Source organism: Mustela nivalis (genome assembly GCF_964662115.1).
Source record: "Mustela nivalis genome assembly, chromosome: 7".
Classification (NCBI taxonomy): Eukaryota; Metazoa; Chordata; class Mammalia; order Carnivora; family Mustelidae; genus Mustela; species Mustela nivalis.
Window position 1 is genome coordinate 47336489 of NC_139026.1, and position 24692 is coordinate 47361180.

The 24692-nt window shown below is 39.6% G+C and overlaps 2 protein-coding genes across 9 annotated transcripts in view; one reads left to right on the forward strand and one right to left on the reverse strand.

Moving 5' to 3' along the window:
• The window catches only part of CPM (carboxypeptidase M), a 105208-nt gene extending 89652 nt beyond the window's left edge, over positions 1-15556 (forward strand). For all 6 annotated transcript variants that reach the window (XM_082742912.1, XM_082742913.1, XM_082742914.1 and 3 more), the window contains 4 exons: positions 346-516; positions 2033-2185; positions 10682-10830; positions 13157-15556. In XM_082742912.1, coding sequence (XP_082599038.1) covers positions 346-516; positions 2033-2185; positions 10682-10830; positions 13157-13399 — 716 coding nt within the window. In that variant the 3' untranslated portion in view covers positions 13400-15556. The remainder of the gene's footprint in view (positions 1-345; positions 517-2032; positions 2186-10681; positions 10831-13156) is intronic.
• A 6854-nt stretch (positions 15557-22410) lies between these two features.
• The window catches only part of MDM2 (MDM2 proto-oncogene), a 29366-nt gene continuing 27084 nt past the window's right edge, over positions 22411-24692 (reverse strand). For all 3 annotated transcript variants that reach the window (XM_082742905.1, XM_082742906.1, XM_082742907.1), the window contains one exon: positions 22411-23468. In XM_082742905.1, coding sequence (XP_082599031.1) covers positions 22905-23468 — 564 coding nt within the window. In that variant the 3' untranslated portion in view covers positions 22411-22904. The remainder of the gene's footprint in view (positions 23469-24692) is intronic.

Below are 24692 nucleotides of genomic sequence, written 5' to 3' on the forward strand. Positions count from 1 at the left end.
CTCTGGGATGAGGACTTAAAATGAGAGCAGAGCCTTTATTTAACCCCTACAGTATGCAAGGAGAGTTCACCAGCCTTGAGAAATTAGCGAGAGGGACTGAGAGGATGTCTAACTTGGAAGCTGATGCGGGAGGAGTTGGAATACGCATCTGGTGTATTTTGTGTGGTACCACTCTGTGTTCGTGACAAACGAGGAGCACTCATGGGGTGGGTGGAGGGCCCTCGGGGAAAGCAGGGTTTCTGTAGGTGAAGCGATGGCGTGTTTGCTGACACGGCACCCCATGCATTTCCAAGTGCTCGTACTCTGACACCAACAGAAAGGTCTTGCTTTGTCTTTCACACACAGCGACAGGGACATCACACTCCCGTAGCTTAACCCCTGATGATGATGTTTTCCAATACCTTGCACATACCTACGCTTCTAGAAATCCCACCATGAAGAAAGGAGACCAGTGTAAAAACAAAATGAACTTTCCTAATGGAATCACAAATGGCTACTCTTGGTATCCACTCAAAGGTAAGTGTCTCTTCCCTTCTAGCATTCTCCTTCTCACCTGCCTCCAGAGATGCCAGCTGGCTTTTGTAGACCCCAGCAGTTGTCAAAGTTTGTTACGCATGACGCTGTCCCTTCTGTCATGTCTCTGTCAGCTAATGTCGCAGAAGCAGGGGGATGGGGGGTGCAGTGACTGCCCAAGAGCTGCTCAGATACTTGCTCAGCGTTTACCTACGTGAGCCGGGAACTACACCAGGAAAGTTGCCAGGATGCAGCCCCTACCCTCAGGCTTAATAGGAAAGAGCAACGTGCAACTAAGTAATTGTGGTGGCAGTGTAATTAGAATAAAGCGGAGAGATTTATAGAAAAGGTACAGTGTGCCACAGAGGTGGAAGGCCAGGATACAATCGGGAGTAGAGAGACCCCTGTCATAGCAACCAGGGGCAGCTGCTAATCCGGCTACTATGGCCACGCGCCAGTGGAATCCAAATATTACCAGGTCGTCTGGTTTGTAAAATAAGCTGAACTTGTACATGAGCTATCATGATTTTTAAAGCCACTTTGGAAACTGAACAAAAATGCTTCTCCAGCTGGATATGAGGTAACTTCCTTCAAAGTTACCATATTTCATCAAATCCAAGATGCCACAGATTATAAAATACACTGTACCACCAAGGAAGGAAAGAAAATGTTTCTGGACAATCTAATGACAACGGTGTTTTTCAGTCATCAAGTTTAAGATCGATAATTTGGATTTTAAAATATGAAAAGTTTTGCATCTGGGAAATATGAAATAAGTTTATAACCCTCTGAAAATAGGGTCTCCAGAGGTGAGAACTGGGAGGGGGGCATGGGTCTCTTCTCTCCTGAGAGCCGGCCGGGCCCCCTTCCTTTTATCCCCGAAGCAGCTCCGAGTCCTGGGCAGGAGCACAGGGCCTGGAGCATGGCGGCCTGTGCTGGGCTCTACACTCATTGGCATGTCACTCACCCTCAGGGACTGTCTTCTCGTCTGTAAGACATGGGGAGTCACTGCCATGACCAGCTCTTCAGATGGTACCCAGGCCTAGTGAACGCTCACTAAATGTTAGCCATTGTTCTCCAGATGAGTGTACTTAGCTTACCTAGTGTATTTATGAATGGTTTGTGAATAATTTTTTAAAAGTATCATTCTGTGTGTGTTTTAGAATGTAATTTACGAAGAAATGTATGCTGATGAATCCTTTTTGTATTGCGTTATCGACAAAAAAGAAATGACCCTCCCCCTCCCCCCTCCCCCTCCCCCTCCGTGGGTACATGGTTGAACTTGGGTCTACTCTGATCCAGTTACCCATATAGGAGTATTTAGAATTGCCTGTTTGTAATAAAATGCCTGGCTAATAAAATGTCAAGTCCTGAGTTTACATGCGAATATGTCAGATTCATCTTTTCCTGTTCACATGTACTTTCCTTGGAACTGTCTGATTCACTTGTGCCCAAGGTACAGGATACTTGACTGTATTCCAATTTTAGACCTTAAAAAATTAAATGTGTTTGTGTTTAGGTGGAATGCAAGATTACAACTACATCTGGGCCCAGTGTTTTGAAATTACATTGGAGCTGTCATGCTGTAAATATCCTCATGAGGAGAAGCTTCCATTCTTCTGGAATAAAAACAAGGCCTCACTGATTGAATATATAAAACAGGTGCACCTAGGTTTGTAAGATTTTTTTTTTTTAATTAATTCCTTTTAACACAAGGCATAGCATCTGGCAAAACCTTTGGGTTGAGGAAATGCAAGCCCCTGTTTGTTTTCCTGGTATAGCCTCATTTGAGTACCAGAACTAATGATTAAGAATTTTCTCTGCATGAATACCTATAGCGTGTGAGAAATGCAATGCCCATCAGCTCATAGAAGAGAAAGCATGATGTGTGGCTTTTAATATGGGGGTGAAAAATCCAGAGTACTTCAAATTTTTTCACGCTGAATAACCAGGAAATCTAGCAAAAGCTCGAGGAAAACAGGTTATTACTCTGTTATGTCATCACCCATCTAGAAAATTCCCAGTTTGCCTGTTATTTGCCACACAGTATTGCAGATCTGGAGAACACTAGACGTGCCATTTTGCCTTTTCTAGTACCGGGGTGCTGACTTTGCACCATTAGCTTCAAAGCGCTCACACCCTGCAACTGCCCAATGACCCTCCTGGTGCTGGCCGTCTTCCCAGCCTGGTCCTGTGACAGCTGTCTAGCTTTTATCATGGGGGACAGACCAACTGGGGCAAGAGTGGTTGTTCTCAGCCCTGTAGAGCAGACTCCCTGGAGGGTTTGTGAAAACACAGATTGCCAGGCCCAGCCCTGGAGTTTGATTTAGTGCGTCTTGAATGGCGCATCTTTCCCAAGGACATGCTTGTGCTGTGGGTCCAGGGACCACGCTTTGGAAACCACTCACCACAGAAACACAGTGCTTGTGATGGTGGTAGAGTCGTATGGTTTGAGCTTCTTTAGCCAGGCCGCATCTCTGCATGGCCAGGGTGCAAGTGCTTTTATTCCGTTCAGAATGGCTTCAGAAATTGGCTGTAGTTAGGCTACTCTGCAGGGCTAAAGTGGGTGTGGGTTTGTGTCAAGGAGGGTTGCATAACCACACAACGCCTAGAACCGTCTGCATGCTTCACCACAAAGCGTTCTACCTGCTGGAGAGATGGAGGGAAGGGTCAGAAGCACACGGGGTCCAGGGCTGAGTGCAAGGATAATTAAGAACGTCCCTTGGCCCATACGTGCCCCACCCTCCTTTTCTCTCCCCAGCCTCCAGCACCCCCACAGCACAGGTACACAAAGATTATTGGTGAATTCAGAGGGGTGAGACATATATGAAGTAGGCTGATACCCTGTGATAAGGGCTATTAAAAAGTAATTTCTCATCAACATCCTCTTAGCATTTATTAAGATTACGGGGTCCTCTCTTGCTCAATATTCCGGTATTTTGCTACTAGATTTTCATCATGAGCACATAGTAATTTAGCCTTTCTATTATATTCCCTTATTTGGTGTTCCTCTGCCTATTCTAAAATTTCTCCTTTATCAGTATCGACGTGGGAGTGCAGCTGAACAAAAAATATGCTCCATATAACCTCACTAGTCTTTCTGGAATTTCAGTCTAGCTGTAAGTGTTATTTTCCAAGCACTGAATTAAGGTGGGCTCTGAAGTATTGTGCTGACATAATAATGCCAATGAAGGAGCTTTGTAAACGGTGAAGTAACATGCATGTTGTAGCATGACTATCATTAATTTGGAGGGCTTACAAGTCCATTTACACGAGGTTTTATGAAGAATATATATCTGCCTGTCCCTGCAACCAAGTATGCACGACCTACTTAAAAATATATAAGCACATCAACCCTGCCCCCTTGTGGTTTAAGATGGAAGGAATGAAGAGTCAAGAATTTAGGAAAGTAAAAGGCAGCTTGGGGTCAACCAGAAGTTTGCTTGCTGTTCACGGCAAAGATTTTGTTGCTGTCAAAACTTTTACATTTTAAACTTTTCTGAAGGAAACTAATATATGCTTCGTGTTTTTCTGCTCCAGTAAATAATTGGTCTGGGGGTAGTTTAGGGTCATTTTTTCGGTGTGGCTTCTTCTCATGTCATTAAGATGATATGTCACTAAGTGAACACAGTGGAAGGTGAACTGTTAAAACATTTAAAATGATCTTTTATTGGCTGTACTCCTGAAATTTTGAGGTGAGGGGTATGGTGTCAGGTTCAGTACAGGCTCTGGAGAGTAGTGTGGATTTACAGCCAGGCTCTGGGAGCTTAAGGTTATTTAATAATCCAAAGCCTTAGTTTCCTCATCTGTGAAAGTGTGATATTGCCTACGTCATAGAATTAATGTGAGGAGTCAATGAGAACATGCATGTTAAGCATTTTCCATCAGCCTAAAATACACTAACGATAAATGTTCACTCCTGTTATTAGTAATAAGACACCATTAACCAATTCCATGTTTCCAAGCAATCTCGTGATTATAATTGTTTCCCATATAGTTAGTTTGACCATGAGACAAAACTACTGAGTCCCACATAGGTAAGTATCTTACTGTAAGTTACTACACTGCCATTTTTTTTAAAGTAATCTCTACAGCCAATGTGGGTCAAATTCATGACCCCAAAATTAAGAATCACATACTCCACTGACTGAGCCAGCCAGGCACCACCACCTCCCCAACTTGTTGTAAATACACCGGCAATTTTTAATTTAGGATTTAGCGGAATCTACCAAGGGCAATGTTGTAGTAGTTTGGTGACTGAGTAAGCAACTTGGAAAGGACAGGCATGGATTTAGGTTTTCAGCACATTTTATAAATGGAATATTTGACAACAAACAAATTTAGCCTATAAATCTGATTGTTAGCTTGACTGTATTTTAAATTACCTCAGAAATAAGTTTACCAAGTTCTGGTTCAAGATGGCAACGTAGGAGGATCCTGAATTCATCTCCTCCCACAGACATACGGACTCCATAGCTACATATGGGACAGTTTCTTCTGAAAGACACCCAGAAACTACCTGAGCCATTCCTACAGGCTGGGTGAATGAGAATAAATTTATATTGCAATGGGTAGGAGAGGCTGAGACACAGTCCTGCCGAATGCCCCATCCCTGCTGCAGCAACCAGTGGAAGGAGCTCACAACTCCAAGCAGCAAAAGGTTTGAGCCCCTTTGTGCCGCATTTAAAAGCCACACCCAAACAATCCCTGAAAACCCCTATCTTTGAAAGTCACAGGGCTTGCATCCACGAGACCCTCAAGACTATAGCGAACTTGGAAATAGTTTTTTTTTTTTTTAAGATTTTATTTATTTATTTGACAGACAGAGATCACAAGTAGGCAGAGAGGTAGGTAGAGAGAGAGGAAGGGAAGCAGACTCCCCGCTGAACAGAGAGCCCAACGCGGGGCTCGATCCCAGGACCCTGGGATCATGACCTGGGCTGAAGGCAGAGGCTTAACCCACTGAGCCACCCAGGTGCCCCTGGGAAATAGTTCTTAAAGGGGCCCCAAAGGTGCACCTGGCTGCCTTCCAGAGCCCAGTGCAGAGCCAGCCAACTGAAAGACGCCCAGGGGTCTGCTGTGGAAAAGGCCTGTTTGCTGGTCTTAAAGCTTTGACCTGAGGAGCAGGCATCCAATTTAACACACTTCTAGGGGTCTACTGAAATACTCTCCAAAGATGGAGGCCAGCAAACACCGTGTTTGCACTCTCCCTCCGTCCAGGTCACCAGTCACTCCCAAAAGGAAGTCTGTGCGTGAATCTGGTGCCCCAGTTTTTGGGGTTACCACCCAGGGGATATCTCTCAGTAGCTCTGGTAGCCAGTGTTCATGTGTTCAGTGTTTGTGTTCATGGCTCCAACAGGACACTAGCAAACAGTTCTTAACTGGCTCTCACCTCAGGGCTTGGTGTAAAGGGAACTGGAGGCACATCCATCCCTGTCTTCCCCTGGAAGAGGTTCATCTGCATACTTCAAAAGCTTCTGTCTGAGGGTCTGGCATACAATCTGCCTGACTCTAGGTACTGATAGGTTTGGGCACAACCTCAACTACTGGGTACTACTAAGCATAAAGACAATCACAAAGGTTTGAGAAACAACTAAGAACTAGCACAGAGTTGAATGAAGAGGTTCATCTACAAAAGACCACTCCTCCAGGACTGGAAGACCATATTCTAAACAAACAAACAAAAAAAAACAACAACAAGATAAAGTCTCAAAAAAAGACCTTACTGAAATGGTGATAAGTGACTTACCTGATAAAGAGTTCCAATAGGGATCCCTGGGTGGCTCAGCTGGTTAAGCTGCTGCCTTCAGCTTGGGTCATGATCCAGGATTCTGGGATCAAGTCCCATATCAGGCTCCTTGCTCAGCAGGGAGCCTGCTTCTCCCTCTGCCCCTGTTCATGTGCATGCACTCTTTCTCTCTCTCCTTCTCTGTCAAATAAATAAAATCTTAAAAAAAAAAAAGTTCCAGTAAGGACCATAGATATGCTCACTGAACTCAGAATAGTGCATGAATGAAATGAGAATTTCAACAAAGAGGTACTATAAGACACCACCACACAGGTGAAGAGTACAACAGATTCAACATCAGACTAGGTGAAGAAAAATCAGTGAACTTGAAGACAGGGCAATGGAACTAATCCAGTCAGAGTAGCAAAAAGAGAAGGAAATAGAGTCGAGATAACTTAAGGGACTTATGAGACAACATCGAGCATACCAACATCTGCATTACAGGGGTCCCAGAAAGAAAAGAGCGAGAGAAAGGGACAGAAAACTTGTATGAATGGCTGAAGAGTTCCCTAACCTAGGGCAGGAAACAGACCTCCAGATCCAGGATGGCTGGAGAGTTCCCAATAAGATGAACTCAGACCCACACCAAGATATGTTATAATCAAAGCATCAGACGTTAAAGCTAGAAAATCTGAAAAGTGGCAAGAGAAAAACAACTTGTTACATACAAGGAATCCCCATAATGTTATCAAAGGTTTGTTTGTTTGTTTGTTTTTTCCCTCAGCAGAAGCTTTGCAAGCCAAAATGGAGTGTCACAATATATTCAAAGTACTAAAAGAAAATAACTGCCAACCAAGAATATCTGGCAAAGCTGTCCTTCAGAATTGAAGGAGAGAGAAAGGATTTTCTAGACAAGCAAAAGTTAAGGAGTTCATCGCCGCTAGACCAGGTTTACAAGAAAGGTTAAGGAAACTTCCTTAGGCTGAAATGAAGGGGTACTAATTAGTAACACAAAAACTCATTGGTAAAGGTAAATCTTTAATAAAATTCAGAACAATCTAATGTTGTAAATGTAGTAGTTAATCACTTACAAAACTATTATGAAGGTTAAAAAGACATAGTAGGAAAAATAAAATAGTTTGTTAATGGATATATAAGGTAATGAGATGTAAAATGTAGGCAGGAGGGAGTAAACATACAAAGGTTTAGAATGCAATCATGTTATTATTAACTTAAAATAGACTGTTACAGTTTTACATAAGTGTCAAGGTAACCAAAGCTAAAACTTACATGTAAAAAAAGATGAAGGAATATAAACATACCACTACAGAAAACCAACAGATTGCAGAGAACAAGAGCAAAGGAATTACAAAAGAGCCGGAAAACAATGATCAAAATGGTAATAAGTACATAATTATCAGTAATTGCTTTAAGAACTAAATTCTCTAATCAAGGGGTGCCTGGGTGGCTCAGGCCTTAGGACCCCAGAGTTGGGTCTCTGCCTTAGGTTCAGATCATGATCTCAGGGTTTGGGGATTGACACCCACATTGGGCTCTCTGCTCAGTGGGGAACCTGCTTCCCCCTCTCTCTCTGCCTGCCTCTCTGCCGTGCCTGCTTGTGATTTTTCTGTCAAATAAAAAAGTCTTTTATTTATTTATTTTTTAAAAGGTATATAGATTTTTTTTTTTAAGATTTCATTCATTTATTTGACGGACAGAGATCACAAGCAGGCAGAGAGAGAGAGGAGAAAGCAAGCTTCCCGTGGAGCAGAGAGCCCAATGTGGGGCTCGATCCCAGGACCCTGGGATCATGACCTGAGCCAAAGGCAGAGGCTTTAACCCACTGAGCCACCCAGGTGTCCCTAAAGAAGTCTTTTTTAAAAATTCTCCAACCAAAAGAGTGACTGGATAGATTAAAAAAAATAAAAAACCATAAGACCCATCTATATATGTTGCCTATAGGAGACTCACCTCAGATATAAGGACCCAATAGACTCAAAGTGAAGGGGTGGAAAAGATACTCCATACAAATGGAATCCAAAAGAAAGCTGGGATAGCTATACTTATATCAGACAAAACAGACTTTAAGAAACCAATAAGAAATAAGGTTATTATAGAATTTTAAAGGAGTCAATCCAACAAAATGATATAACATAGGAGTACTTAACTATATAAAGCAAACATTAACAGACCTAAAGGAGGGCACCTGGGTGGCTCAGTGGGTTAAAGCCTCTGCCTTCAGCTCAGGTCGTGATCCCAGGGTCCTGGGATCGAGTCCCTCATCAGGCTCCCTGCTCGGTGGGGAGCCTGCTACCTCCTCTCTCTCTGCCTGCCTCTCTGCCTACTTGTGATCTCTGTCAAATAAATAAATAAAATCTTTAAAAAATAAAAAACAGACCTAAAGGATAAAATAGACAGCAATATAGTAACAGCAAGGCCTTTAATATCCCACTTTCCATCAAGGGATAGGTCATCCAGACAGAAAATGATACTTAACATATACAGAGCGTTCCATCCAACAGCAGCAGAATACACATTTTCTTTAAGTGCACATGGAACATTCTCTAGAATAAATCTCATGTCCTGCCACAAAATAAGTCTTAATTTACAAAGACTGGGGTACCTGGGTGGCTCAGATGGTTAAGCATCTGCCTTTGGCTCAGGTCATGATCCCAGGGTCCTGGGATAGAGCCCTACATCAGGCTTCCTGCTCAGTGGGGAGCACTCTTCCCTGTCCCTCTGCCCTTCTCCCTGCTGGTGCTGTCTCTCACTCTTGCTCTCTTTCAAATAAAATCTTTTTAAAAATTTTACAAAGACTGAAATCATATCAACTATGTTTTCCAACACCGGTGGTATAAAATTAGAAATCGATTACTAGAAGAAAACTGGAAAATTCACAAATATCCAGAGATGAAACAGCGTGCCACCACACAACCATTAGGTCAAAAAAGAAATCAAAATCTTGAAATGAGGGTCACCTGGGTGGCTCAGTGGGTTAAAGCCTCTGCCTTCGGCTCAGGTCATGATCTCAGGGTCCTGGGATCGAGCCCCACGTCGGGCTCTCTGCTCAGCGGGGAGCCTGCTTCCCCTTCTCTCTCTGCCTACTTGTAATCTCTCTCTCTCTCTCTCAAATAAATAAATAAAATATTTTTTTTAAAAAATCTTGAAATGAAAATACAACATACCGAAACTTAAGGGATGCAGCAAAAGCAGTTCTAAAAGAGAAATTCAGAAGGATAAATGCCTGCATTAAGAAACAGAGATCTCACAGAATTGCTGAATCACTGTATTGTACACCTGAATCCAATATAACACTGTATGTTAACTATACTGGATTTAAAATTTTTTTTAATTCTCAACCTAACTTTACACCTCAACGAACTAAAAAAAGAAAGAAAAAAAGCTCAAAGGAGAATGAAGAAACAAAGATCCGAACAGAATTAAATGAAATAGAAACTAAAAAGACAATAGAATAAAATCAATAAAACTAAGAGCTGGTTTTTTGAAAAGATAAACCTTTAGCTTAGATTCACCAAGAAAGAGAGCAAGAACTCAAAATCAGAAATGAAAGAGATGTTGCAACTGATACCCCAGAAATGAAAAGGATCATAAGAGACTAAACAGTTATATACCCCCAAACTGGACAACCTAGATGATAATGAAATCCATAGAAGTAAGTACCTACCAAGACTGAATCAGGAAAAAATAGAAAATTTCAACAGACCCTTTACTAGTAAGGAGATTTTTGGCATGTTTTTTATTACTAATTCAAACAAAAATCCAAGACTAGATAACTTCATTGGTGAAGTCCACCGTTTAAAAATGATTTAATACCAGTCCTCAAACTCTTGGGGGGAAAAAAGGAGAGAGTTCTCTCAAACTCATTTTCCAAGACCAGCATTACCCTGGGAGCAAACCAGTGACACTACAAGAAAATTAGAAGCCAATATCCCTGATGAAATTAGATGCAAAAATCCTCCAACAAAGTATTAGCAAACCAACTTCAGCAATACATTAAAAAGACCTTGATCAAGTGGAATTTATTCCAGGGATGCAAGGAGGGCTTGACACGTGCAAAATCAGTCAGCATGATATACCGCATTAACAAAATGAAAGATAAAAATAATATGATCATCCCAATAGATGCAGAAAAAAAATTTAACAAAATTTAGCATCCATTTATAAAAACAAAACAAAAAATACTGAACTATGTTAACTAGATACATTGTGATCATTTCACAAATATACATATATCAAATCATTATGTTGTACATCTGACACTAATGTTTTATGACAATTATATCTCAATTTTTTGGAAAGGTTTACCTTAAATACTTATTATCCAAGCAGCTTAATAAATATTGGATGTATTTCTCTTAAATAACTACAAGAATATTTTTTCACAGGTCGTTAACATTTAATGTTGTTTTTATCTTGCAGGTGTAAAGGGTCAAGTTTTTGATCAGAATGGAAATCCATTACCCAATGTAATTGTAGAAGTCCAAGACAGAAAACATATCTGCCCTTACAGAACCAACAAATTTGGAGAGTATTATCTTCTTCTCTTGCCTGGGTCCTATGTAATAAATGTAAGTGTACAACCTTTACTATTGTTACTAAAGCATTTCAGAAATTGTAGTACTTGCCTAGAAGGAATCTGAAATAAGTCTGGGAAGTCCCAAAAATAGATACATCAGGACAGAAGGAAAGGACATCATCAGACTTGCCTTTGGCAGGGAATGGGAGAGGTGGGAATAATAGGAACATACAAAACAAATCGTGTTTTTCCCAACTGGCAGGATTTTAAATAGAAGCCAAAACCTATTGCAATATGTTCTATGATAAAAGATGGAATGAACCTTATTATTAGTAAGAATAATTAAACAGTGTAGCCAAAGTAATTCCAAATTTCATAGAATACCATTTCAATGCCCATTTCATGAAACATAATTTGTGCTATTAAAAAATGGATCGGGGCGGCACCTGGGTGGCTCAGTGGGTTAAAGCTTCTGCCTTAGGCTCAGGTCATGATCCCAGGATCGTGGGATCGAGCCCCAAGTCGGGCTCTCTGCTCAGCAGGGAGCCTGCTTCCCCCCATCCCTCTGCCTGCCTCTGTCTACTTGTGATCTCTGTCAAATAAATAAATAAAATCTTTTTTTAAAAAAGGGATTGGGACACAAGTTCCCTAAAATTCATTATTAAAAAAATTAGATCCATAAATTTTACCACTATATAAAGCAAGTGACAGACATATTTTGCAGCCCTTTCATAAGCAAATGATGGTGAGTTCTAATCAATGCAAGTAAAGTTCCAGGTTTAGTTCGATGAAGATGTTTGAGTCATTTATTCCTAGAGGGAGGCTGGGACTAGGTTGAGCCCAAATTAGATGTATGTGAATGCACTAAATGAATAAATACCTGATTTAGTAAGGCCAGATAGTGCCTCTTCCGCCTTGATATGACTTTCTCTAAGACTCTCAAGATTCTTCTGCTTTGCCTAGTGGATCTGTTGTGAGCTACAAGCGGTTACTCTGTGCAGAGTGGCTCCTGGGAAGAGGTGGTCATCTATAGATCTTGGTAGTAAAAACTGGTTTTGTATTTTGTTATGTCCTAAAGGTGAAAGAATGAAAGACATGTTTTGCAGTTCATAAAACTGTAGGATTCAGAGCTTCTCTGTTTCACAGGTTATTCCTACAGAGCCCACCAGTGGGGCCCATCAGCTGTTAATCCTAAGAATTTCTCCTAGAACTGGAAAGACCTCAATTCACTATAAATTATTGCCTAAAAAGGCCTTGTCCTGTTACAGTGACATTTCCATTCCATGAAAAAAGTGTGTGTGTGTGGGGGGGGGGGTCCTTATAATGAATCTAAGTTACTTTTATGTAATCCCCAAAATAAGTCACACCTTTATAAAGTTATGAGTTGTTCATTTCCTTTTAGACTAATGTAGTACCTGTTGGCTTTAGCTGCTAGTTCTAGGACAAGGCTGGAAGGCAAGACTTTGGAAGCTGAAATGAATGAACTAAAATATATACCAGTTGGTGCTTATGTAAATGATTTCCCCCATTCTTTTCCTTCTCCATATATAATAAAAGTATTTCTCAGGGGCACCTGGGTGACCCAGTTGGTTAAGGGTCTGCCTTCAGCTCAGGCCATGATCCCAGGGTCCTGGGATTGAGCCCCCAGTCAGGCTCTCTACTGCGTGGAGAGTCTTCTTCTCCCTCTCACTCCCCCCACCCCAAATGGGGGGCGCGCACCTGCTGACTCCCTTGGTCTCTCTTGCTCCCTCTCCTCCTCTCTGTCAAATACATAAATAAAGCCTCTTTTTAAAAAGGTCTTTCTCAGTAGATATCATCTCTATTTAGTTTAGCATTTGTCCTCTTTTTCCTGATTTGTTCCACTGAAATCAATCAATCAATCTAGCTGAAGATTCAGACTCAGGGAGAAAGCCAGGTAAAATCAAAGCCTTTTGAGGAAGCAATAAACTTGTACACTTAGATCAGCTGCAAGGAAAGTGGAATAAATTGAGAACAGAATTCCACTTATAAATAATCTCTATACCCAATCAGGATATTACGTACAGAGTTGGAACAAAGGGTAACAGTCAAATCTTAACCTTTGCTCTCCATAAAAATGATGGGGAGAGCACCAGTCTGTGGCTTCCTTCTCCTAGCTTACTTTTCCAGATAAAGGACTGGTTGCGTTATTTCACTTCGTAACTCCAGGGAACAGGCCCTGGACAGATCATTCAGTGAGTCGGCCTGAAGCTAGCTGTTCCTAGCCTGGGAGGCCTGGCAGCTAGTTATGTGTGCTTCATAAAGGCTGCATTTTAGTGGTGGATGTAAGTGTTTTTAGTGTTGGCACCACGAAACTTATCTGTTATCACTCAGATGATTGTTTTTTTGTTTCCTCTCAGGTTACAGTCCCTGGACACAATCCATACCTCACAAAGGTGGTTATTCCAGAAAAATCCCAGAACTTCAGTGCTCTTAAAAAGGATATTTTACTTCCCTTCAGACGACAGCTGGATTCTATCCCAGTATCAAATCCTTCATGTCCTAAGATTCCTCTGTATAGTGATTTGCCAAGCCACTCAGCTGCAACAAAGCCTGGTCTGTTCTTATTTTTAGTGACTGTCTTTCACATGTTTGTCAAATAAAGCAAAATGTGAAACACAACCCCCATCACTACCTGGAATCAGGGATTACTCACGCCAGGTTGCTGCAACTCTTTGAACTCCCTCTGTGGGACCTTGACTGAAGAAACACCATGGTCCTTCCCTAAGGAGAGAAATGGTTGTTTTCAAACCACAACGAACAATGTGTGGTGATAACAAAAGGAATGATTTAATCTTGACGAATGGAAGACACCTTTCAAGTACTGTCCGCTTACACTTAATCTTGAAGTTGTCTTAGGAATTTATAAGAAAAACTTGAGAATCAAGAAAGAAGTTCCTGCAAGAAAAAAAAAAGAAAAGGAAAAAAAACCAGCAAATTTTGTACACAAGAGAGCCAGGTGAATATAAGCAATGAAGATGAACATGTACATGGAGTAGATGAACTATCTACGGAACCTGGCCATGAGTGCTATATGGGAAGATACAGTTACGTGCCATATATAATTACTTCTCAGCACAGGGAGAAATGATGATAGGACTGGGACATATTTCATTTCACAAATGTTCTAAGGAAATAGTGGAAAGAGGCAGCCATGTCTCAGTGGCTCAAGAAAAACCATGGGCCTGATGGAATGACAAGGTTCTATCTACAGAGCCCCAAACCAACAGTTCAATTAAGTCCCTTCATTCTGCACTCAGATGCCACAGTTCTGTCATGCTGATGACCTCCAGATGTATAGTTCTAGCATCTTGGCTGAGCTTCAAACTCAAGTCCCAACTTCCCACTGTACATATCCACCTGAGTTTGACCCACAGGTACCTCATACTCAATGATGTTGAAACTGAACATATTTTTCTCCCTGGAGCTGCTCTTAGACCCTGTACTTGTCTCTGGTGTCACTGAACTTGAAACCTGAGAGTCATCCTTGATATTCCCTCCTCTTCCCTCAGCCCAGAGTCAGTCAGTCACGAAAGACTGATGTGAATTATAAAATGTTGATTTATTCTCCTCTCTCCATGGCTGGCAACTCAAGTTTAGGCCATCGTGATTCACTGGTACCATTTCAACAGTTTTACTGCTCTCTTGTGCCTAGCCTTCTCTTCAAATCTGTCTTCCACACAGCACTGGGGAAGAAGGTCTACTCAAAACAAAAAACAATTAACGAACAGTTTGTGTCCTGCGTGTTAGCACCATTCTGACCTACCACCGCTCCTTTCCCACTCCTTTATAACTCAGTGCAAGTGTCAGCTCCTCCAGGAAGCCTTTGCTGACCATGATCCCTCCCAGCCCTTTCCACTTCCTCCCAGTCAATCTGGGGACCTTTCCTCTTTGGTGCTCAAATTAAATGGGTTACCTCTATTATGAATGTACAACTGTATTATGATCTATTCTCATTTGTGACTTTCCCTAACAGAATGTGAGCTTTGAGGGTCTGTTCAATTAGTTTGAAAAATTCATTTTTCTATCTTCAGAGCCCAGTACATAGTAGAAACTGAATGAATGAGTGAACAAAGAGCTCCATGAACCTATACCCAGTCTCTCCCAGAAACCGTGTTGGGCTTTGAGTCATTTTGTCCAACAAGGTCCTATGCTTTGGCAATCTCCAGCTCAGTAACAACTGACAGAAGAGTTTTCAAATATGTATCAACAAATAAATTCAAATATGGTGTTTTTAGTATGCTTTGCAGTTATCCTAAGGTTCATAGTAAATATATTATGTTACCAGTTAACAACATAAGCTACTTTTATATTGAAAAACAAAATTTTTACCATCAGTACTCAACTGAAGCAACTATTCTCCACTATCAGGAGAGTTAACCTATCTTAAAATATTTTATGTAAGAATTAAGGGGGGAAACATCAAACCAAAAAATAGCAACTCCGAAGCAGATTTCAAAATGCTGTGTATTACTCATGGAATGTGAGTTCCTTGGTTCTTTAAACTGAATGTTCCCTAGGATCTTAAAATGAAACTATACTACACTTGCTACATGATGAATGCGTGAGAACCACAAATGAATGGAAGCCACCCGCGCATGTAGGAACTATTCCTGTGCCAAGCTTAATCCACATGCACAAAATCATACTTGTTTATCTAAACAGCATCTGTAGTCCTTTTATCTCTTATAAAATCTGGTAATAATTTGAATATCTGGATAATTTTTATTTAAATAAACTAATTTATTATATACTTGAAAGTATGTATTAATATTACAGAAATGATTTTGATATGCTACAATGCACACAGAACTCAATTTCCCATCAAGTCTTATTTTTCAGTCAGACATTCTGAGTTCTAACTTTTTTAAGATCCCAATTTTCAAAGGGACATGAACCAAAACCTGAACTGGTTTACAAGCCTTCATGTAAATTCCTTAAGGAAATAATGTTTTTAAAATCAGAAGTTCTATCAAAATCATTTAGACACAAGTAAAACAAACTCCAAACCAAATCTAAACCAAACCTGAACTTAATACAGAGCATGTTCAGGGCACCTATTTTGCAGCAAAGTGCTCAGAAGTAAACTTTGTGGTGAGGGTCTGGTATGATTGGACCTCCACTAACCAAGTGTCCAAGAGGAGAAACCACCATGCAATTCCAACTACACTCAGACCAGAGTCCCTAATCTCCCCACATGATATCTTTCCTACTATCCTCTTACCCTCTTAGACTGGAGATTATTATGATCCTCAGATTCTAAGTTCAGCTGCAATTCCTTTTATGGAGGAAACAACATGGTAAATGTTTATAAAATAGTAGATGGAATGAGAATAAAATTTTAATTAGAAGGCAAGGACCCTGAGTTCAAACCCACCCCGCATTCAGTTTTCTTACCTGTTAAATGAAGGCCCCTGTTTGATGGATTCTGTGACTATCAAAAGCTGTCATTTAAGATGCCATATTCTGATGTCCTTTCTGGTACTTGCCCAGGAAGAGAAAGGGTAATTAACACTAGGTGGCATAAATATTTTGAAGGCATTAAAGACCAGGTCTTTTTGCTTCAGATACAAACAGAATTGACCTAAAAAATGAAACACTGGCTAGCTGAAATGAGCATTTAATAACAGCTAAGGAGGGTGCCTGGGTGGCTCAGTGGGTTAAGCCGCTGCCTTCGGCTCAGGTCATGATCTCAGGGTCCTGGGATCGAGTCCCGCGCCGGGCTCTGCTCAGCAGGGAGCCTGCTTCCTCCTCTCTCTCTGCCTGCCTCTCTGCCTACTTGTGATCTCTCTCTGTCAAAATAATAATAATAATAATAGCTAAGGAATCTCCTGAACTAACAGGAGATACTATCATATATCTAGGGAGTATTTTGGAGAAATGTTAAGTCCCCACAGGTATCATTTTGATTTTGGTGCTCAATTATCAGGTCCAGAGCAGAAATATTTTTAAAAGCCTCTTAGCATTTTTGAACGTCTAAGAAATGAATGTTGTGTTTTGTTCCAGAAGTGAATTTGCATTTGTAATGTTTTTAAAACTGTTAAAAGAAGTTATCTCCAGCTTTAGAAAGTAAAAATATCTGATACTGGATTGGAAATACCTTTTCCTAGGGCATCCAGAAAAAATGAGCACAGGATACTATCTCATTGCAACAGGGTAAACTACTTATTAAGAAGTTTGCTTTTTATTCTACAGTGACAATACAGTTGTCTATTTTATGACAGATCCCTTATGACTTCAGATGTGGGAAGGCAGGAGAAAATGATTACTGAAGAACCCCCCCCCCCCAAAATCAACAACAACAAAAACCACATCACAATACCTAAAACAGAAGGTTAGGGGAAGAGTTTAACTTCATTAGAGACTTTACCTTCTATCACTAATGAGCAGAGTATCTGCTCACCACAAAACATCTTATCCTGCCTTAGCATATGAACTACTCCACAGCCTTTTATAGAATGTTTCACAGCTGATTTATAAGTTTTCTCAGTCACTTTTTTCTGTACTATAAGAACTTGCACAAATTGTCTAAAAGTTTATTGGGAAGGGACCATCACTACCTCTGATTAGTAAATTCAGAATATTACTTTTTTTAAAAGATCTTATTTATTTATTTATTTATTTATTTATTTATTTATTTGAGAGAGAGCAAGCACATGAGCAGGGTGGAGGTGGGGAGTAAATGGAGAGGGAAGCAGGCTCTCTGCTCAGCAGGGAGCCTGATGCAGGGCTCAATCCCAGGACCCCCAGATCATGACCTGAGCTGAAGGCAGATGATTAACCAGCTGAGCTGCCCAGGTGACCCTCCTGGTTCTTAATAAAGAATATTCACGTAAGCAATGAATATGGTTTCCTTCCATTACCATTACCTTAAAAACAAATATGCAAATGTAACGAAGTCCACATACTAGACAGAACTGATGACCACCAAATAAAGCCTGAACAAGACCAAATTTATGATCTTTTTATTAGGCAGTAATAATGCAACAACTCTTCAAAATCCAGTCACTCAAGGACAGTTAACGATAAAAACAATCATCCTGTTATATATGTTATATTCTAAATCTAAATTTTGTACCATGGGGCAAATGATGGATGAAAAATGTGCCTTCTGATTTAAAAAAAAATTGCAAACTTCAGAATGCTCATTAATGTATTAAAGTCACCAAGAAATCATGCAGAAAAGAAATGGATTTTCCAAACATACTTAAGCAAAAGAACCATTTCCTTAAATAGTTTAGCCTAGTACCATCCCTCTGAACTTACATTCCTTAATTACCAAACATATTTTGGGAAATGCTGATATAGGGAGAAGTCTTTGTCCCAAGTAATAAATTTTGTTGATTTCAAAGTGCTTTTGAAACACAGGGTATAGGGACACCTGGGTGGCTCAGTTGGTTAAGCAGCTGCCTTCGGCTCAGGTCATGATCCCAGCGTCCTGGGATCGAGTCCCACATCGGGCTCCTTGCTCCGCAGGGAGCCTGCTTCTCCCTCTGACTCTGCCTTCCACTGTCTGCCTGTGCTCGCTCTCGCTCTCTCTCTCTCTGACAAATAAATAAATAAAATCTTTAAAAAAAAAAAAAAAAAAAAAAAAAAAGAAACACAGGGTATAATTTAAAAAGACTTGAAATTGGAAAATTAACAGCCCCCAACCCTCATCACTGTAACCCCTGATGTCAAATTTCTGGCCAAGGACAGACAAGTTTGCCCTCTGAAACGTGTATAACGGTTTAAATGAGACATGGCTGAGTACAAAATGGCTAATTTAGAGGCACCAATTTCTAAAAAATGATGAATACCTCAACTTATTAAATGGGGGAAAAAAAGGTTTTCTCTTTTCAAGAGAATTCATTATATATAGAAACCCCTTTGGCAGAAGTTCCCTGGAACATTTTAGCTAGACTTCAATATTTACAGTTCTTTAGAGGGTCCATTACTCCCCACTCCCACAGAAAGCAAGATGCAATTTTTAAATGGACTTAATTTTAAAACATTAGAATAGGGCAAAGAAGTATAACAAATTAATCCAGTTTCTGGATGGCAGAATTATGTGCTTTTGTTTTTCCAACTTCATTTTTGAAATTTTCTATTATTTACAATTTTTGTTTTTCTGGTTCTTTTATAATGAAAGAAAAGCAAATGATATTATTAATGACTGCAGCCTCAAAGTTTGGGACACCAGTTTACACAGGTAATTGCTACATCATCTTAACACATTCATTAAACATTTCCAGAGCTTATGCTGAAATAGCACTTACTTAAGTCAGTTAATTTAAAAATTATTTTCCCTTATTTACTACGAACATGAAGTTCTGAAGGATGAATACCAAAGGATTTCAAGGACCAAGGTGGGAAGTTTGTATTTTAACAAGCAAGAGCAGAACTCCACCACGTCTTTGCTCTCTAGCCCAGCAAGTTCTATCCCCTTAGGGGTCTACCTCCCATCAAAGGATGCCTGCAGAGAACTCCCAGAGTAGTGCTTCCACCTTGTGGTCAGAAAAGTGTTTAATTAAAGAGATTTGGTCTTCTCACTTGCCTCTTAAAAAAGAACAAAATAAACATGAGAAAAGGTGGAAAAAATACAGAGGGATGTTTTAAGCAAAGCCTTACCAATTCTGTTAAATTCTGATACCGTATCAACTTTGGAAAACCACCGTTTTGTTAGACTGTTTCTCTTTTTTTGCCTTTAATTTACTGCAATTATTGCAACACTGCAAACTTTTTTCTGGGTATTTTTAAAAACTGTCTTTTCCTCTTATAAATTTGAGAAAACTACCCAACTGTTTTCCTTGACAATCATGCTTTACTGAACGCCTCCTGTGCACACAATGCATTGTACTGGGGGGAGAAAGGGTGTTGGGGGAGGGGGGAGTTACAAACAGATGTTACAACCTGCTTTTGGAGTTAAGATACAAAGCAACCTATCAGTACATTTAAGTGTGAACAAAGTACCTAAGAGTTGAGACAATCTAGAAGGGGAAAAAATAGGATTAATTCAAGGCTAATCCAGCTGGGTTTTGGAGTGGTAATGGTTATAAATGGATACAAGGAAAGTAATTGAAAGCTACTATTTGTTAAGTCTTTACTATCTGCCAGACCCTATTGTAGGCTCTATAGATTTGTTTCTAACTCTAAGGTCTCAAAGCAAGTACCAGATCTGCTCTTTGAATTTGGCCCTTCCCACTCCATTAAGATGAAAATGACTCATGAGAGAGAATGCAAATGAACTTTGCTGCAGTAAAAGGGTTTAAGAGTACAGTGGTGAAACAAAAGTAGCTGTTTCATAGAGAAGTCTACAAGTCTAAAATGAACCCCAGAACATTTGCGATATTAAACAAGAAATAGAATTACTTAAGTTTTTTTCTGTATTTAAATCAGGGGACCAACATGAAGCTATCTGTAAACTACCTATAAATGAACCAAAAATGGGAGAGACCAAAGGCAGTAAGGTCAATTCAGGTAGGTGTTACTTGGATCTTAGAAGAAGGCCTAATACAGGGTGTAACCTGGAAAGGTGTATGAAAATTAACACATAAAAGTGCTAAAACTTAACAGAAATGTTTAAACAGAATTCATCTAACATGACAGTAACAAAAATGGAGGAAAAAGACAAATTTTGCAATTCGGAATGTGAAAGATGTTACCATAGTAAGTTGACTTTGTTAGTAGGATATCTAAATTATATTTTCAAGGTAGATCTGTTGGACTGAAACAGGATGAGAGGAAAATGTCTTTTTTAAATTTTTTTTAAAAATTGAGAGAGCATGAGCAAGTCGGGGGAGGGAGCAGAGACAAGGGAGAAGCAGACTCCCCACCAAGCAGGGAACCCTATATGGGGTTTGATGGCAGAGGCTCAGATCATGACCTGAACCAAAGACAGCTGCTTAACCAACCAACTGAGCCACTAGGTGTTCCAATGTCCATAATTTTTAAAAACATGCATCTTTAAAGAAGAGCTTTTTTTTTTTAAAGATTTTATTTATTTATTTGACAGGCAGAGATCACAAGTAGGCAGAGAGGCAGGCAGAGAGAGAGGAGGAAGCAGGCTCCCTGCTGAGCAGAGAGCCCAATGTGGGGCTCGATCCCAGGACCCTGGGATCATGACCTGAGCCGAAGGCAGCGGCTTTAACCCACTGAGCCACCCAGGCGCCCCTAAAGAAGAGCTTTAAAAGAGAATAAAAATTTGTTTTAGGATCATCTCTCTCCTAAAAATAACCAATTATGGTCTTCTTATCCAAAATATTATTTTAACAATTTTAATACATCATTTCAAATGTATTACCTATAATAAATTACTGAACATGTGAGTCTCCCATCTGCTTACACTTGAAACTACTCTTGTTCTATGTTCTGTTGCTTTTTATTAGTTCCTATTAACAGTCCATTTTATAACTGAACACTCTGAACACCTTATGTGCTACTGCTTTATTATATTTATCTTTTTAAAGCAGTACTTGTAAATATCCAAAACTCCCTACCATATATAAGTGAAAGCTGGCTCTGTATGATAGGCAATATGGCCACAGACTTAAGATAAAGAAACGCTTTTCTGTAAAGATGAACTCAAACCCCGGTAACAAAATCCAAACAGCAAGCAAGTGCAACCACGATCTTTCCACGATGCCATGACAACTTGCAGTTACCACCCTAAACCAACAGATGTCTACACACTACACACTAATCAGTATCTTTAAAACCTTCATTAAAAATGAAGGTGAACAAAATGATGCAAATAGCTAACCCTGGTCTGACTTTGGAGCCCACAGACTCCTGCTTTGAAGTCAGCTTTAAGACATGTCCCAATGCTTTGAGATTCACTCAAGAAATTCTTATTGATCACCTATATATCAGTGTCACAATCAAGAAGTTCATGGCCTCATGGAATTTAGCTTCAGAGATGATGCAGAGAAATTACAGAAAATTACAACAGGGCCTTTCATGCTGACAGGTAGCAGTGTGGTTATTCCTAGCTTTCCTCCCTGCCTACATTCCTTCCAAAACATTCACCATCACTTGTTGAAAAACCACTTAAGCCAACCTACCATGTGAAAACACAAGTGAATGAGAGGGAGAAAACAGCATTTCATAGCTGTATTAAACTTTTTAAACATCATTCGCTCAAGTTGAGGCTTATTCAATGCCTTGGAGGCTCCCAACTGCATCAAACTGTCCCTTAGTATGTGTACTGCCACACTGGGCAGTCTTAGGCATTCCAAAAACAGAAACACATTCAGACTTACCTTTAATTACCCAAGCAGATGATATTCAAGTATAATTTCTATTTTAACAAAACTCCTTACTACAAAAAAAGTTTGTAAGATCCAAAAATCACATTTTTTTTCCAGGCAATTTTTACTTGCCCGATTTTTTTTTTTAAGATTTTATTTATTTATTAAAGAAAAAAAAAGACTTTATTTATTTGTCAGAGAGAGAGAGTGAGCACACAAGCAGACAGAGAGGCAGAGGTAGAGAGAGAAGCAGGCTCCCTGCTGAGCAAGGAGCCGGATGCGGGACTCAATCCCAGAACTCTGGGATCATGACCCAAGCCGAAGGCAGCGGCTTAACCCACTGAGCCACCCAGGTGTCCCCAAAAATCACATTCTTGAAACAATTCTTAATCATTTAATATTTTTATTTGTAAATCAATAAATATGTATACTAAACCTAAAAATTTAGACAATTTAATGCAAAGCATAGTGAATGAAACTATCTGCAGATTTGAATGTTTTGTAAGTAGCATAATCACTGCATACTATAACCTGAATGTACATAACTTATATTCAAATGTCATATTTTTTAAAATCAGGTACTTCTCTAAATTTTAAGAGAGTGGAAATCATTTAAGATATGAAGAGTAAGGGTTAAGGATGAGCTATATGTCCAATTTTAATTACATTAAAACCCAAATATAAACAAAAGTGAAATTTTTCTAAAAGAAGTACTTACTACTGTCCCTCCCAAAGTAGGTAAATTACACTATGGAGAAGAAATCTACATGTACAGATAATTTCTTCCATTGGTTATGTGTAAAAAAATAATTTTATGTTGTCTAAATTTTTAGGGTTATATAGTTAGAAATATAAGGCTCTACTTTTATAGACATGTCCATTAAGGGAAATAAGTTAGCACAATCATTTGAATTGGTTGTCTACATACTGGACAGGGCTTATTCCTTTTCTTTAGCTTCTTTGCACATGTAAAGCATGCCATAAGATGTCCTGTTTTGCCATGAACAATGCAACCGTTTTTAGGTCGACCTTGGCAAATCACACAAGGTTCAATGGCATTAAGGGGAAAACTAGACTCCACAATTTCTTCTTTGTCTTGTGTTTCTTCCCTCTCAAACTCTTTGACATCTTCTTGGCTGCTATAAATGATGCTATTAGAAGTTGATGGCTGAGAAAAGTCCTCACTTTCTTGGGATTGGGAGGCTTGTGTGATTTTATCGTCATTTTCCTCAGCACACGGTTCTCTGGAATCACTCACTGAAGATTTTTTACAATCAGGGACATCAAAGCCCTCTTCTACTTGCGTTGAGTTTTCTAGTCTGGCTTTCTCAGGCATTTTCCCTTTATCTTCAGGAAGCCAGTTCTCACGAAGGGCCCAACATCTGTTGCAATGAGGTGGGAGAGGAGGATTCATTTCGCTGCACGAAGTACACTTCCAATAGTCCTTCAATGAAAAAAGACAGTTTCTGTAACCCTTTAACAACTAGTCACAGCCAATACTAGCAACTGCAATATGTCTAAGGTACAATCTAGCACAGAGTTCAATTTTTAGCACTTCATGTTTTACATAAAACATTTGACATGTAGCAATTTTTCCTCAAGCATGAGATTATAAAGTACATAATTTTTTAGCCAAACCATGCCAAAGAATCCTAAAACAAAAAACGTATTCACCATGATCTTAGCCACATCCCAATAAAGTTTTCTGTTTAAGGACACAGATACAGTTGTTTCATTTTACTGAAAGTGTGATACAGTCTTTTATTCTGAAATGAGGCCTGTACTCACTTCACTCCCTTAATTAAAGGCTCAACCCTGGATACTGTGGCCAACGTCTACCCAATCAATCTAGATGAAGCTACTGCCCAATGTGCCAGTAAAAAAGACTGCCTCAGAAGTGCCCTAAAACCTGGGCTCAACTGAGTGTTCCCTAAATTCATCCACAAAGGAAACACAAAACTTCTTTTAGCAATCACTGCCAGCTAAAATCTGTCATCCTTGTCATTACCCAAAATGTATGCCCCTTATTTATCTACACTTCCTGTGTACTCATCTCTGTAAGTGCTAACTGCTTCTCCCATACCTCGGCTTACTTCCCAAACCTTTCTACCATCATACAATGTGGATAATAAACTCCCTTACCATCCCCAGACTCTTTAACAAACATATCCCTATCCCTTCTCTTAACTACAACATGGTTCTTGCCTAAGGAGAATTTCCACGTAAAACTTGCCATGATTAACCATTTCTAAACTGCCTCACAAATTAGCAGCAAGGATGGAGATGACTTCATTCTCCCACATTAGTTCTTTCAAGTTTTCAAACTAGGTTGCTACCTAACTGATAACACCAAAGACAAAAGTTTTGTGATATGGGAGAGAGAATGCTTCAAAGAGTCTAATAAATTTTAGAATCTGTGTTTGACATCAAATGAATCAACCAGTAACTTGAATTATTTTCTAGTACAGCAAAAATTTTTTTTCAAAAATCTTACAATTTGATCTTTTTTGCATTTGGATAATAACTTTTCAACTCAGCCAAAAAAAAAAAAAAGAGAGAGAGAGAGAGATTTCCCATTCAAATGTAATTAAAGGCAATATTAAGAACAAAAATTAAAGCATTAATATTGAATTTAAAAAACACAACTTACCTTAGGAACCCCAAGAAG